This window comes from Dama dama, chromosome 4 (genome assembly GCF_033118175.1).
Source record: "Dama dama isolate Ldn47 chromosome 4, ASM3311817v1, whole genome shotgun sequence".
Lineage (NCBI taxonomy): Eukaryota > Metazoa > Chordata > Mammalia > Artiodactyla > Cervidae > Dama > Dama dama.
The window spans coordinates 13,519,682-13,536,739 of NC_083684.1; the positions used below are offsets into that span (position 1 = coordinate 13,519,682).

Genomic DNA, 17,058 nt, shown 5'->3' on the forward strand with positions numbered 1-17,058 from the left:
AATGCCTACTATAAAAAAGAACACAAATAGCAAATGTTTGCGAGGATGTGGAGAAAACAGAACCCTCATATACTAGTTCAAGCTAGTTTTAGAAAAGGCAGAGATCAAATTGCCAACATCCGCTGGATCATCGAAAAAGCAAGAGTTCCAGGAAAACATCTATTTCTGCTTTATTGACTAGGCCAAAGCTTTTGACTGTGTGGATCACAATAAACTGTGGAAGATTCTGAAAGAGATGGGAATACCAGACCCCCTGACCTGCCTCTTGAGAAACCTATATGCAGGTCAGGAAGCAACAGTTAGAACTGGACATGGAACAACAGACTGGTTCCAAGTAGGAAAAGGAGTATGTCAAGGCTGTATATTTGTCACCCTGCTTATTTAACTTATATTCAGAGTACATCATGAGAGACGCTGGGCTGGAGGAAGCACAAGCTGGAATCAAGATTGCTAAGAGAAATATCAATAACCTCAGATACGCAGATGATACCACCCTCATGGCAGAAAGTGAAGAAGAACTAAAGAGCCTCTTGATGAAAGTGAAAGAGGAGAGTGAAAAAGTTGGCTTAAAACTCAACGTTTAGAAAACAAAGATCATGGCATCCGGTCCCATCACTTCATGGCAAATAGATGTGAAACAGTGGCTGACTTTATTTTTCTGGGCTCCAAAATCACTGCAGATGGTGATTATAGCAATGAAATTAAAAGACGCTTACTCCTTGGAAGGAAAGTTATGACCAACCTAGACAGCATATTAAAAAGCAGAGACATTACTTTGCCAACAAAGGTCCGTCTAGTCAAGGTTATGGTTTTTCCAGTGGTCATGTATGGATGTGAGAGTTGGACTATAAAGAAAGCTGAGCGCCGAAGAATTGATGCTTTTGATCTGTGGTGTTGGAGAAGACTCTTGAGAGTCCCTTGGACTGCAAGGAGATCCAACCAGTCCATCCTAAAGGAGATCAGTCCTGGGTGTTCATTGGAGGGACTGATACTGAAGCTGAAACTCCAATACTTTGGCCACCTGATGCGAAGTGCTGACTCACTGGAAAAGACCCTGATGCTGGGAGAGATTGGGGGCAGGAGGAGAAGGGGATGACAGAGGATGAGATGGTTGGATGGCATCACCGACTCAATGGACATGGGTTTGGGTGGACTCCAGGAGTTGGTGATGGACAGGGAGGCCTGGCGTGCTGCGGTTCATGGGGTCGCAAAGAGTCGGACACGACTGAGCGACTGAACTGAACTGAATCACTGTTGGTGGAAATGTAAATTTGTACAGCCAGTGTGAAACTATATGGAGTTTCCTCAAGAACCTAAAAATAGAGCAGCTATATGACTCAGCAATGCCACTCCTGGATATACATCCAAAACAACCCAAAACTACTCATTTGAAAAGATACACACACCCCAATGTTCATAGCAGCATTATTTACTTTAGTCAAGATGGAAGCAGCCTAACCGTCCATCAAGAGATGAATGCATAAAGATGTGGTATACATATATACAATGGGATGTTACTCAGTCACCAAAAAGAATGAATTTTTGCCATTTGCAGCAACATGGATGGACTTGGAGGCAATTATGTTAAGTGAAGTGAGTCAGACAGAGAAAGGCAAATACTGTATGATATCACTTATATGTGGAAACTAAAAAAAATATGACAAACTAGTGAATACAACAAGAAAGAAGCAGACGCATAGATACAGAGAATAAACTAGTGGTTATCAGTCGAAGGAGAGGGTAAAAAGGAGGGGGTTACAACTACTGGGTATAAGGATTTATTGTACAAAATGGGGAATATAGCCAATATTTTGTAAGTGGAAAGTAACCTTTAAAATTGTATTTAAGAAAAAATTTTAAGGCAATGTAAGGTACCCGGTATATGGAAAGTAATCAATAATTATCTCCCTCCCTTGCTAACAACCTAATCTACAAGCTAATAGGGAAATGCATTCTGAGTGAGACCCAAGGAAAATGGCAGACTAAAGAGAGACAAAGAAACCACCCTCACCTCTTCCAAGATGCAGGAACCAGCCCACGCCATGACCACCAGAAGAAATAATGTGGGTTTATGACTCAACCAGAGCTAGGTTCAAAGTATGATTCTGCCATTTCCTGGCCATGTGACCTCTTAGAGCCTCAAGTCAATTCAGCAATAATTAAAAAAGAAAAATTCAGCTGTCAAGTCACAAAGAAGACATGGAGGAAACTTAAGTGAAATTAGCCCATTTGCAAAAGCTACATACTGCATAACTCCAATAGAAAAGGCCAAACTATAGCTGTGCAACAATGTACCACAAACTTAGCCTCTTACAACAACACAAATGCCTCATCTCAGTTCCCATGGGTCTGGGAGTTGGGGCACAGTGTAGCCGAGTTCTTCGCTCAAGGTCTCATGAGGCAAAATTAAGGTGTTGGTGGGTTTGGGTCCCATCTGAGGCTTCACTTCCAATCTCACTCGGGGTGTTGGTAGAATTCAGTGCCTTGTGTTCGTGGACTGAGGTCCCTGTTTTCTTGCGACAAGCCGCTGACCGGTGGCTGATCCCAGCTCCTAGAACCCTCCTGCCATTCGCTACCATGTGACTCTCTCCCTTTGGTCTCTCAAGTCTGAATCTCTGAATCCTCCATCTCTGACCTCTAGTCTCCTGATGGTTCAACTGATTAGAGCAGGCCCACCTCACTCAAGAACAGTGGATTATATCAGTTGGCAATCTTGAAGCCATCTCAGTATTCTGCCTACCACACGCCCAAATCACTAACCAGCTTTCCTAAACTAAACAGTTATGGTCTCCATCTGTGGAAACACCACAAACAACCAAAGATAAGAAAATTATTTTTACACACCCAGAACCAAAGCAAAAACACCTTTGTTTATAAGAAAGAAAGAACTGTGGATAAACTTAAATATTTTTCATTTTTTAACATACAAAATAGACATTTTCCCCTTCTTCTTGTAAGTCAGGAAATATCCAGCAGGAAGTGTTAGTTTCATTCACTCAAATTTAACTGAGTGCCCACAGTTTGTAGGCAAGGTAGGAAGTAAAGCGACATAGAAGGCGTATATTCCTGCCCGCAACCTGAACTGAGAATCCCATTCACTCATATGTTCATGATTTTATTTTCATTTGACAAACAGCATCTTGGCTTTCTCTCTGTGCAAGGAACGAAAGCGCCAAAGATTCAAAATTGGTTTTTGCCCTCAAGCAAACTCACAGTATAAAAGCAACATCTTGAGTTGCAGTATCATTTAATATCATTTTCAACTGCTTTAACGGCAGGATCAGTCCTGACAGCTTGAGTACAGTATATAGAAATCAGATTGTTGGTAGCATGGTACAGTCAAAAGAAAAGAAGCCTTGGAATCTAAACCCAAATGATCAAGTTGACATCATCAGTAAGGGAACAAACGGCCATGATGCGATGCACTCAGAGAGACAAGACACGGCTTCTGTGATCCTCCTCCCAAAAAGCATAACCTGAATTTAATAACAGGGAAAGATGAGACAAACCCAAAACTGCAAAATGTAACTAGCTTCTTATATTCTCTTCCAACTGTCAAGGTCAAGAACATCTCAGAAAGGTGAAGGAACTGCTCCAGATTAAAGAGGAATAAGGAGAACTAAACGTGATGCATCACCTTGGATTGGATTCAGGACCAGAAAAAGGACAATCAGTAAAGTCTAAATAATTAGATCATAATATTGTTGTTAATGTTAATTTCCTATTTTTAAAACCGAGCCGTGTTTATGCAAGAGGTTATCATTTGGGGGATCTGGGTGAAGGGTAAGTGTAATTTGGGGGTGTACAATTTTTGCAACTTTCTTGTAAGTCAAATTATCTCAGAATGAAAAGACAAAAAGACACTCTGGAATTCCCACTCATTGCTTACAACTGTGTGTCCTTGAGCAAGTCATTTCACCTCTCTGAGCCCCAGTTTTTCTCTCCTATTAGACTGAAGCAGGCAAAGAAGCTGGGTATAAAATGAGTACACATTTTTCAGTTGTATGTCTGCATATGGACTTCCCTGGTGGCTCAGATGGTAAAGCGTCTGCCTACAATATTTCCTAATTCTTAAAACACACGAACAAAACCTAGAAGAGGTACAGAAGGCAAAAGGAGCTGAGTCATCACATGACATCACACCAGGATGGAGGGAGAATTTGAACTCAGCTCCATTTGATGCCAAACGTCAGGCTCTTCCTGCTTCCTCTCAGCTGTTGCTATGATGATAATACTACAACCAATGCAAGAGGCAGGGAGGAGGAGAAGGGGAGGAAAAGACTCCGCAATCAAACAGGAAATGTGGCCAAGAGGAGATACAATCTTAAAGACACAACCGCAAGACTTCTTTAAAAAAAAAAAAAAAATGTCAACCACAGATCTCCTCTGCCAGGAACTGGCCCACAACGTCTGAGTTTTCTCTTCTTTTGTCAGTGACTGCTTGTTACCGTCCAAACGGCTGTGAGAGCAGCCTGCGGGCCCCTCTTTGGAAGTGAAAGTGTAAACAAGTGTGTCTGCTGGAGACAAGGTGGCGTCTTGGGACACCGAGTGTGGCATGAAGCTAGAACCCGTCGGGTCCCCTGTCACCTCGAGACAGCTCATTTGCCATCTGTCCTGGGAGAGCCCAGGGCTCCATGTTCGACAATAGATGTAAACTCCCAAGGACCTGCCTCCCCCACCCCCGCCCCCCCAGGCAAGTCCACAAGTGCTCGATTAGCATGTGCATGAGTGTGTTCTGCCCGTGGTGGCTAAGCCCGCGGACCCCAACTGTCCTACAGCCACAAATCATTTTTAAGGCCCTTAATCCAGGAGGTTAAGTTACACCCCACAAGTCACCATCTGGCTGGGGGTTCCCACATGGGAGGGGTCTCCTGGCACTTCTCGAATTACACCAGCTTGAATGTCAGTCCCTGATGACTGACTTGCGGAGACCCTTGCTGCCTCCGAGTTTGCATCGTCCGCTCCTCCCCTTGCTCCAGGCAGGTTTCCACTGCTTTAAAGACGGGGAAGGGGAGGAGGTAGGTATCAGGCAATCACCATGTATAGGACACCTACTATGTGTCAGCTCTACTTCGGGCACTTTCTGCCTCCAGCTTGCACGAGCATCGTAATAACCTGTAGTAAGAGTTACTGTGCCCATTGCACAGATTAGGAAATGAAGATTGCCATTCAATGAAGTCAGATCAGAGACTTAAGTGCAAGGTTTTCTGACATAACAGTCATATACACCATGCTCTTTCCATTAACATCGTTGCCTTTGATCTCTTCAGTCACTTCTCAGCAAGATCTCTCCACATTTCTTACAAACTGACAGGCTTGGAGGAGGAATTTTCACTGATTTACAAACACACACTGGCCCTTCCTGCCTGCCTGCTGCCCTGGACATTCTCCTTCCGATCCCTGGACAAAACGGCAGTTGCCCTATAAAGTGTCCCCGTCCCACACTCTACTCTGAACCTCCCAGTCACTCCAGATTGGTGCCCCGATGAAGCCTGTCGGCTCCTGGACACTGATTTATCAACTTGCCTTGCCAAAGGGCTCTTGTCCTCACCCCCAGCTTAGAAAGGCTCCTGAACCATCGCTGGTCCCAAGCCTCTGCATCTGCATTTCCAGGAAGGGGTTTGGAGGGTGGAGAAGTACAGACCTCACTGGAAACCTCAGAAGCCAAGAGCTTCTGATGGGGCCGCCTTAGAGAATCCCCAAGGGAAAGGGCATCAGGCCTCACACACATTCTCATCGAATCCTCACAATAACCTTAAAAGAGGCAGCGTGAGCCCCACGTGTAGGAGGACACAGAGGCCAGTGAGGAAAAGGGTGTGCCATGGTGTCACAGCCAAGGGCCTTCTCTGGGGAGAAGCGTTCATTCAGCCACCAGCAGAGAATAGTTCTCACCTGGGAGAGCAGAGGGACGTTACATTTCCTACCCAACTTCTGCCTGAGCCCAGACCTGTGTTTGCTCCCATCTAACAGACATACCCGAGTCCCCGACTGATGTAACCCAGTCTCTTGCCCCAGCCTTCACCAGCATAAGGACTGATAAGTCTACCCTTGATTCAGTAGCAATGCTTTGCCAACAATGGTCCTAAAGATGAGAGATGAGTGTGTGTTTGTATATGTATGTAGGTAGGTACCTGCTTAATCTCACATTTTAAATAAATCTTATATATATATATATAATCTCATGTATAGTGTAAAGTTCATTTCATCACTAAAGAGTGGCTACGCACATAGACAAGACGTGGAAACAAAATATCCATCAGTAGATGAATGGGTATAGAAGAAGGAATATTACTCAGCCAAAAAAGGACAAAATAAGGCCATATGCAGCAACATGGATGCAACTACAGATCATCATCCTAAGTGAAGTAAGTCAGAAAGAGAAAGACAAATACCATATGATATCACTCATATGTGGGATCTAAAATATGACAAAAAGGAACTTACCTCTGAAACAGAAACAGAATCAGGGACATGGAGAACAGACCGGTGATTGCCAAGCAGGAGGGGCAATAGGGAGGAATGGATTGGGAATCTGGGATTAGCAGATGCAAGCTATTATATATGGAAGGCATAAACAATAGAGGGAACTACATTCAATATCCTGTGATAATGGAAAAGAATATTAAAGAAGGATGTATATGTATAACGGAGTCACTTTGCTGTACAACATTAATTAACACAACATTGTAAATCAACTACATTCCAATTTTAAAAAGTGACCATGTGCCAACAGCTGTTCTAAACATTTTGTACATAGATAAAACCTCATTTACATATGTATGTATGTGTGTATGTTAGCCACTCAGTCATGCCTGACTCTTTGCAACTCCATGGACTGTAGCCCTCCAGGCTGCTCTGTCCATGGAATCCTCCAGGCAAGAATACTGGAGTGGGTTGCAATTCGGATCTTCCCAACCAGGGATCAAACACAGGTCTCCCACATTGCAGGCGGATTCTTTACTATCTGAGCCCACATATAATGATAATTATATATAATCTCTAAAATTTATATATGATACTTATATATAAAATCTCATTTATATAAATTTTGCACATATAAGAAAATCTCACTTAACCATTAAATACGGAATATGTTAGCAGCTGTTCTAGAGACTCTATATAATTATGCAAATCTCATTTAATCGTTAAAAAAGACTTCATGCCAACTCTTATAAATATACATAATCTAATTTTATATATTAATGTCCTTTGCATATTTAAATAGATCTCATATATATAAACTCTCATATATTCAGTCACATATATACATATGTTTTTATAAATCTCATTTAATCATTTAAAAACTCCCTAGAAGGCAAGCACAGTTGTAATCCCCGAAGGCTAAGCAAGTTCAAGCACCCTGTGCATGTGATACCAGGACTCAGCTGAACTCCAAGCACCCCAATGCAGATCTGCCCCCCCAAACCCCAAAGCTGTCCCTGCCTCAGTTAGGGGGCAACCCCAAATCCCAGGGCCAAACGTGACTCGTTCTCTCAGTCTGCCTTCAAAATACACTCAGGATGTCACTCCTTCCTATTACCTCAACTGCCCCATCCCCAATTCAAGCCTTCATCGAGGGCAGGCAGGCAACTACCAGAGTCTCCTTTGGGTCCCCTTGCCCTCAGCTCCCTTTTGCCCAAAACTGCAGCAAATCTGCTAAAAGCACAAGTCAGTCCTGGCTCCTCCTTCCTAAGCCCTCCCACCTCCCTTAGAGTAGAAACCTGAATCCTCAGCACAACCCACAAGGCCGTACAGCACGTGTCTCCCATACGAAAACCTGCCAGCATGTTGAAACCACCCCTCGCAAGACCCTGAATAGCTTTGGGATGTGATGTATGAAGCTAACATCTATTAAGGAGGGTTTGTAAGAATTTCTTTGGTGAGAACTATGCTACCTACCACCCCTTCACGCACACACACACCCAGAAGTGAGTGAGGAGGCCTCCCCTTTCATCCGAAGTCAAAGGAAATGAGGCTTTAGCAATTTATATGTATCCCCTAAAACTTAGGGAACACAGTAGATTGGCATCTGACTCGTGCCTGAGAAATTCAGTGAACGAGAGGCCAACTAGCTGACTAGTCAGTCCCCCAGGGAGGCGGTCGCTGCTGTTTGGGATTCAGCCTGCGGTCCCTGATCTGTGTGAACAGAGGGTGCGTGAGTGCTCCCCTGAGCCGCATGGGGTCGAGGCACGTGGGATCATCACCCTATAGGGACAAACAGGCCTCCACTGAAGACGCTGGCAGTGGACCCCCAGACTCCTAGGGACTGAGGAGGGAGTGATTGCTGATGATACACAGTTTACTGGGCAACTGTAAGAGTGGGCCACCATCACCTGAAGAATCACCAAGAAACCCATGTGGTTCCCTGGAAGAGTCAGCATAAGCATCTATGGGGCCCAGAGAAGGAAAGCCCCCATGAGACAACAGCGCCACTCGGTCCTTATGGAGTCTCTCGCGCTCTCCCTAATCCAACCGGGAAAGGAAATGAGAGTCTGTAAGAATGAGTGAAGTCTTGACAGCGAATGAAATTGGAAGCATTGATGCTTATGGAACATAACCATCTTTGACTACTGAACTGACACTGTGTTAGTGACGTTGTATTGTTTACTGAAAGACTGAAGGCAGGAGGAGAAGGAGACAACAGAGGATGAGACGGTTGGATGGCATCACCGACCAGATGGACACTGAGTTTGAGCAAGCTCTGGGAGTTGGTGATGGACAGGGAGGCCTGGCGTGCTGCAGTTCATGGGGTCGCAGAGTCGGACACAACTGAGCGACAGAACTGAACTGACAGCCTACCTGTGTTTTTATCTAGGAGATGATTATTCAGTTAACCCAACTTAAAGAAACAGTGAAAGACAAAATTTGGGGATTACACCCCATTACTGTTCATCCAACACACTGGTGGTGCATTTAATTGTTGCTGTGTCTGACACATGAGACCCTCAGCTCAGTTCTCAATACCGGATGAGGGCTTCTTTCAGTATCACATCACATCAAAGGTAGCCTGGGAGAGACAGTCAGAAGAAGGGCTAGTCTTACAGACGCCTCACCCTGAAACATCTGAAAGGCTTCGTCCAGTCTTCGAGAAGGACCAGACGCAGTCAAGAGCAAAGGCGTTTCCAGGTCTGACCTTGACCACTCAGGTTGGAGTCAGGGCCTCAGAGAAAGGGCAGTGAGGCACACAAGACAACGCTGATGACACCAAGAACAAGAAAAAGGAGAGGGAACCATCAGCGGGACGATCCTGGGCTCCAGCCTAGGCTGGCTGGTCCACACCGATGGATGGTGATTTGATGGAAAACTAACACCACCACACCATCTTCTAGATTCTGAGGGTGTTGGAGATTATGTAAGCTCTTCCTTCCAGTACCACATTGTGGACAGTCTGAGAATTATGGCAGGATGACATGTCTTTCTCACTCTCCTGGACCCCAAGATTCTGTATGACACGGACTGTCTGAGTAATCTGTGCCTGTCAGCACTGGTGCGGCCTCAAGGCAGAGCTGGGGGCTCAATACTGCCGCTGGATGGATGGGCAGGTAGACGTGACCTGTGAAGTCCCTTCCACAGAATTCCCTGCTGCCTCGAGCCCCTGACAGACTTCTTCTTCCTCTTTCCTGTGGCCTCCACGTTGTCTCTGGAGCCAAGCATCCTCAGCAGTGTGCTTCTCCTGAGAGCCACGATGTGATGACCAAGGTGAAGAGAACAGACTTCGTATAATTCCATAGTGACAAATATGGTCATGAGACATGTGTACATCTGGGATTGTATAAAACCAAGCTCTGTAGAGGTTTATCTCCAGTGAGGAAGGATCACTATGCAAAGAAACATTCTGGATGGACCAGAGAAGGGGTGGATGCTCCTACCAATTTCTGACAAATCCTACCTGCACCCCTCCCCATTTCCAGGTCCTCTGTTACCAACCCATTGCCCCCCAGCAATCTACCAGCCTGAATTACTGAAGCTCAAGGCAGATGTGGGCGGGAGGTACCTTTGCTCCCCAGGAACCCAGACACAACCTAGAAGCCTCAGCTGCTGCAACCCCCTGGAGACCTTAGAAACTTCTCTGTTTAAAAACCACAGAACTCGTCTGTGAACTTCACCTGCCAGGCTGCCAAAAGGACGACACGAGTGAATGCAGACCAAGTTTCAACCTTTTTATTCAAAGCAGCTTCTCACAATGTATAAATACTGCATATTAGCACACATGAAAAATACAACTTCTAAGGCACCCAGAAATGTGTTCATACACGTTACAGGACCATTCACAAAGAGAGTGTACAATTTGCTCTAGACAGTCAGCATTTGATAAATCAGAAGATTATTATCCCTCAGTACTGCACCCAGTCTCAGGTAATATTTACAGCGTGGTGAGAAAGGGGCCATGTACCTGCTTTATAAGTCTATGAAGTACTCATACTTACAGATATTCAGAACTAGTTAAAGACTTTCCCATGATAACCTGGTGAAAGAAAATGAGTAGCCTAATTTGCAAAGGTCTCCTTGGATTTTGGTGTGTGTGCTAGATCCATGATCAAATCTGAACACTCCCAGGGTGGGCCGGATACGTTTTTTGGTAGCCTGCTTCATTATCAGAGGTTTGGTAATAAGCCTTACCACTAGAATCCCACTTCTTCAGTATCAGATCATTTCTCAGCCAGCCGATGGTTGAATGGTTTCACTGTGGATGAGCATGGGGCATCTACCTAGCGTGAGAAGTGAAGAGATTTCTTCCAGGGCTAAATAGGAAGTGGAATGGGTTGATGGAGAACAAAAAGGAGGTGGAAATTTGGCAACTGTAGGATCTGGCTGCTCAGTCTAGACACATCTGAAGAACGCGTGCTGGAGGCGTCTACACAGATGGACAAATCATACACTGGTCAGGGACCCAGAAGAAGGCCACTCCACTCTCTATGGTACTGACATGGATAAAGGCTGGGACTACACAGCAGGAACACCCGCCTGGGACTGTGCATTTCAATCCGAGAAACTCATCTTTCAGAGCCTGCACGAGGGGACGACAGATCCCTCTGTAGGGCCAGCCAGGGGAAGCATGAGGTTGGTGGATGGGGGCAGCTTCTCTGTGCCATGAAGTATGCACACCTCTGCCTAATGTGCCCACAATCTATGGAACTCGTGCTTTGCTGGAATAATGGAATTCTTTGGTCCTTGGTTTTATGAAAGGCAATATTTTCACAATCCTGTCAACATGGGCATCAGCAAATGACTTCAGGCTGGGACTAATGGCACAGGGACATATTAAATACTAGATGGAAACTTCCACACCCTCCAAACTGCCCAGAGTCACCTTAATGAGCTCCAGAGTGAGGCCAGGTGTCGGGCCAACGAGGCAGGGTCAACCCACAGAGAGGTCAGAGCAAAGGCTAAAAACTAGACGTCAGTTTTCTGAGTGACACACACACACTGCAAATATTTGAAGCCAGTCTCCATCCTAGTGGAAGATAGGTTGGCTTTATGAGCACGAATTTTGGGATGAACCGAATAACTTGACTTTAGCCATTCTATGGCCCTGGTCTCAAGATCATCTTTGAAACCTTGATAAGGAGAACCAGGAGGTAACTACAGGAGCAGGGCCAATGAGAAAGAATCATTTTTTTAAATTTAAGTTTCAAATTTTACTTGGTTTTATCAGATCCTGGTGGACGCCCGCCCAGTGTGCTCCACGACTTATGCACCACTCAGACAGCCCAGAGTGGACTGTGACCGGCTCAGGTGGCGTGCGTATTGTGCAGCTAGCTTGCCTCTGCCCTGCTACACCCAGATTCAGCATGGCTTAACACACCTAGTTCACTGACAAGACACTCAGGACATGTGGGAATGCGGATGATACAACTGAAATCAACTTCAGATTGTCTACACAGTAAGACTCACATGTAAACTTTGTTAACATCTCTCAAGGAGTGCTGACCGCAGCCAGACTGGACGCTCCCAGGTCACCTGCAAGGAACCTGGGGTCAACCGCCAAGGTCAGGAGCAGGAAATGCCGTTGGTTCAAAACAAATGATGGACCAGCGGCCCTCCCTGTGACCGTGTCTACACCACATGAACAGTATGAAGGGGGCTCCAGAACCGGGGCCCCTTCGTATGGCCAAAGACAATCACCCAGGTGTCTAACTGGTCCCTGCTGCCGTCAATTCAGCCGCACTCTCCAGATCAGCCATGGCATACAGACTGCACAGAGTCCATCCACATGGCTTACGCTGCTTAAAAAAAACAACCCGTATTACCATTTTTTTTTTTTTGCAACAAGCTTAAGGCTCTGTTCACAAACTCCATCAACTGCCACACAGTGAGAATTTATGGGGAGATCCTCAACTACATATGTAGTTGCAAAGGTTGGAAAATTTTACTGATCCTAATGGTAAGGCTTATTCACAAATTCAATACATTTTCTCAAATTATACTTCAAACTCAATTACTTTGAGAAAAAGAAAATTAACCAGCTCTCTAACAATTTAGGAGCACGCGATTCTAATGGAAAACAATAAAAAAACAGAAAACCATTGGCACCAAACCAGAATGCTATTTCTTGAAAGAACAAGTGATATTAATGGAAAAGATTGCCTAAAACGCAGATCCTAACTTACCACAGAAATATAAAAGTTTATATTCTGAAAATATATATACTGTATTAAAGTCTGTAAGCATTTCAACCAAAATTTGCAGAAATAACTAAGCAACACTTATCTACAACAAAAATATACATGCAAGACAACCCCCAAATGGTTTCCCTTAAATATCTACAAAAGCAAAGTGTAGATTTTTAAAGATCATACAAAACCATTTACAGAGAATAAAATAAAATACTTAAGAAATCTCATTTAGAGTCTTAAATACTGTGTATATTAGTGAGGATGTCTAAACTAATATATACAACAGATCTCAGTATCTGAATACAGAAACATAGAAGAGAAGCAATTCTGCATTTTAAATATTCATTTGAGAAGATCTGAAGGTGTTTCTATATTTCTCTTTGTTAAAAAAATTTCCACGGAAACTGGCTTGGAAAATTACATGAATGTGACTAAATTTCAAATTAAAAAAGTGTACAAAAATTTTTTAAACCAACAGTTAATCATGGGAAATGCAATTCAGCATCCAGTGAAGGCTATTTTTCAACATGGTTATCTGGAAATAGAGTTGCATTGGTCAAAGTCTACTGTGATTATCATTTTTCCATCCTCATACTAAACTCCACATGGGAAAAACATATTTTCATGCTTCAGAGAGAACACTTCCCAGTTTACTTTATACCAAACAAGAATAACATTTTAAATCAATTCTCTACTAGCTTCTTAGAGTTATCCAATTTCATTTCCTAGAGGGTCATTTTTGATGGTTTTCAACCCACAGACATTATTTCAGAGCAGGAAGGGATATATGGGTATATCAGCCTTAGGCCGAGCCATTCAAATGGTGAGGAGCTCTGACCATCTTCGCATAGTTCTCCAAAAAGCCGTCCTGAACCATGCTGTTAACTCAGATGCTTCCACTGCAAGACCCTGGCCGCTAATCACCAGGGGCTGGAGGAGAGGGGAGTCCTAACGCGGGCCTCATGGGACGGCACAGACTGCACTGGCAGAAGACTCCTTGACTAAAGAAGTGCCCTCATCTGCCCCAAAGGCAGTCCCAGGATGCGGCCGCCGAGACCAAGTGCAATTCCTCTAAGACCTGCCCAGGCTCTGGGATGTGACAGAGCCTGTCACAGGGTGAGGAGGGGCCGAGACGGCGTAGAGAGAGGGGAGAAAGGGTCGTGTTGGATGGAGAGAAGGTTCTGGGGTAGAAGAGAAGAAGTGAAAACCTGGGCCCCATCTCAAGAAAGCTACGGAGGACAAACATTGGCACAGCCACAGGTGTGGCGAATCTCAGCCCATGTTTGTTGGCCATAAGTTCCCTGGATCTCATCTCTGCATTATCAAAGCAACTATTCAGAAAGTGAAAAACTCAGTGGTTTGGTCTACCCTGTAACCAACAGATTAAACTGACTTTTGCCCAATTTGTGGAACATCCTTCTTGAACTGACTGTATGGAAACAGCCCAAACACAGACTGTCGGGTAAAACATCTCCTGTTATATGTGGAACCTGCCCCTTAGCCCCAGGTATTCCACCTGAGTGATGGTTTCACGTTCCTACCTTATCATCAGAGATCCTGGAGGTGTTTAGAAGTTTGGATTTGATGATCCAAAGCTACGTTTTAGTCCAAAGCTAAAACACTTCTGGTTTTTCTGGCAGGGGACAAAGATGGGCATTGAGCCAAAGAAATTTCCAAACATTGCCTTCCATCTCCAAAGGGAATCCTAACTCTGCTGCTAGAGACAATGAAGTGGTTGCCCCTAGAAGGCAAACAGAAAGCAAGGTGCTCTTTCCGTAGACGACTTAGTAATGGGTGAGAAATTACCTGCCAAGAAGGAGGCTGTCTAGGGGCTCTGACAGAGCACACATTGGCTTTCTCAAAGGAGGAGACAAAACCAAATAGAGATGTGACCACAGGCATTTGGGCAAAGGAGGGTGTTTCCCTATAGTAACAGTTCCTACAGGATCCCACGTGGACCACGCTGGCGGGCAGGGGGTGGGGGTGGTGTACACAGGACTTCAACCCATCTTCCTGTGGATGGATTTAGCCAAGGCAGTTGTCTCCCTGCCGAAGGGAGAAGCAAGTGAGACGTGTGCTCTTCCCTGATTCTCTTGAGGTTACAGGAAAAGGAATGGGGCTTCCTGCAGAGGGAGCCAAGACCATCTGAAGGATGGAGAACCCAGGTTAAGTCTCTAGTTCAAGTGCAGAGACTCCACCTGTCCTCCAAAATGCAAAGCTCAGCACCATGAGTCCTCTCCACCTGCCCGGCCCAGGGTGTCCAGCTGCCTCCAGAGGAGGGAAGAGGACCAGAGAGGGAGGGGGAACTGCAGCAATGACCCTCCCTCAGCTCCCCTCCCCTTCCTCAGCTGTGCCCCTCCACTCTCTCCAAGGAAGGGTCGGGAGGGGCTGCTGACTGACAGAGGGCGGAGGGAACAGGCAAGCAGAGGTCCTTGAGAACAGTCGGGGGCTGGGGTGGAAATGGAAAGATCCTGCCACTCTGAGAACCAAACCTTCTCTGGTGTGTGACCCCCACACAGAAGAACATGGCCCTCTAACTTCTCTGCTTGAACCCCGATGTTGACCCTCTCCTCTGCAACCAAAACCAAGGCCCCAGACCAAAACCCCTCCTCCCCCATGGCCAATCTGGGGACTTTGGGCTGACAGCCTCAACACAAACACTGGGTCCCCTCTGCGGCCCATGGGCAGAGGCCTAATCCCTGGTTACTGCTCGCTCATGGGAGCAAAGAGCCTGAAAACAGGACTTCTGGAGGCAGAAAGACTTAGACCTGCTGCTGACAGCTCCATAGAGTAGGGACTCTCCCCTACCTCTCTGGAAGGCCACAACCAGACACCACTGCCCTGGGAGAGAAGGGACTCTGAAAGTCAAGCCCCAAAGGAAGAAGTGTCCCTCAATAGTATGCAACCCCCAGGGGGCCCAGTCCCCACCTGTTCCTGACATCTGGGAAATTAGGGACTGGCTGTGTTTCAGGGCCATTCAGGCAGGAGGCCCCTTTATCTCCTTAAAGGCAACAGGGCAAAGAGAAGACCTTTCCATGATTTCTCCTAAGAACAAGTATTCAGTGATCACAGAACTGCTTTATACGTAGAGAATCTGGCGCAGAGCTGTTCTTTTGAATCCTAGAAATTCTGTTTCTATCTCTCTGAATTTTACTTCAATGTGGTTCATTGCTATAACGCACCAAACAGCTCGAACCCTGTGTGGGATTTGGTCCAGGGCAGTATGAAAATAGTATCTGTGTGAACAACAGATATCGTAACGTATAAACAAAAATAAATAAATTAAATAAGTCTGATTAAAGGGAAAAAGAAAACCACTTTCCTAGTAGTTTATGTGTTTTGCAAAACTAGCTTTACATATAATACACATAAATTATCAGAATTTCCACTTACATCATTTTAAAAAATATATATTTAACAAAACGCTCCTAAATGTACAATATCTGGGTTTTGTAAATCACTCGGTTGGGTTGTTAAGACCAAGCCCTAAAAGTCACACAGACGTGCGTCAGAGAGGAGACTGAGGCCAGCTCCACACAAGCGTTCTTTCTGCTCACTGCTCTGGAAAATCCCCTAAGACTGGTCGCCCCCCAGTCGCTGGATCTGCCCTTAACCAGAGAGAGCCAAGGCAGCTGAGTCTCCACGTCAGAGGCACTGTGTAGACACAGCCTGAGTCAGAAGGGTTGGTGGGGCGGGGGGACCGGTCTTCCTTCCTGGACCAGGATGGTGCATCTCAGCAAGTGGGGCAAGACAAGGGCGCCTGGCAAAGGCCTGGGAAGAGATAGCCCTCGAGGGCCCTCCAGCCAGCTGGGGGTTGGGGTGGGGCCCCGGGGCGGGAGGCCGAGTACACTGCGTTTCCCATCATCACACAAACCAAACCAATGAGGGGCGAGCAAAGGACACGAGGAGAGGGACACACCCTAGGGACAGAGGGACGCCGGACAGACTCCTCGGCCGGGCACACACGGGGCTCCGATCTCCGCGACGCGGGCGGAGCTGGAAGGCAGGGGCCCTGCAGGGCCGGGCCCTCAGACTTCGTAAATTTTGTCCTGCAGGTAGCTGAAGAGGGAATCCAGGCCTTTGGAGGAGCTCCAGAGTTGCTTGAGCATGACGCATTCTTTCTCATTCACATCCTCAAGCACCGACTTCAGGAAGCTCCGCACGAGGCATTTTGACTCCTCCAGCACCTGCAGGGGAACACACAAGCCTCGTGAGCCAGGCGCCAGGGACTCTGGCTCCCGAGGGACGTACTTGACCTGGGTAACCTGATGTCCACAGCCAGAGGCGGCGCCTCCTGTGGTCCCGGGCTCCCCAGGCCCTGCCCCTTGGCGACACCAGGAACAGGTTGCATGTGTGCCCAGATATCAAGCCCTCAGTCCCGGGGATGGCTGAGGGGGCCTGTGTTAACCCTGACTGCAAGGCCTTGGTCTTTTACCCAAGG

At 46.0% G+C, this 17,058-nt stretch overlaps 1 protein-coding gene across 1 annotated transcript in view; it reads right to left on the minus strand.

The window, feature by feature from the left end:
- Positions 1–10,139: 10,139 nt before the first annotated feature.
- CDYL2 (chromodomain Y like 2) overlaps positions 10,140–17,058 on the minus strand; it is a 158,451-nt gene continuing 151,532 nt past the window's right edge. The window contains exon 7 of the mRNA XM_061138084.1: positions 10,140–16,804. Within this exon, the coding sequence (XP_060994067.1) occupies positions 16,646–16,804 (159 nt within the window). The 3' untranslated portion in view covers positions 10,140–16,645. The remainder of the gene's footprint in view (positions 16,805–17,058) is intronic.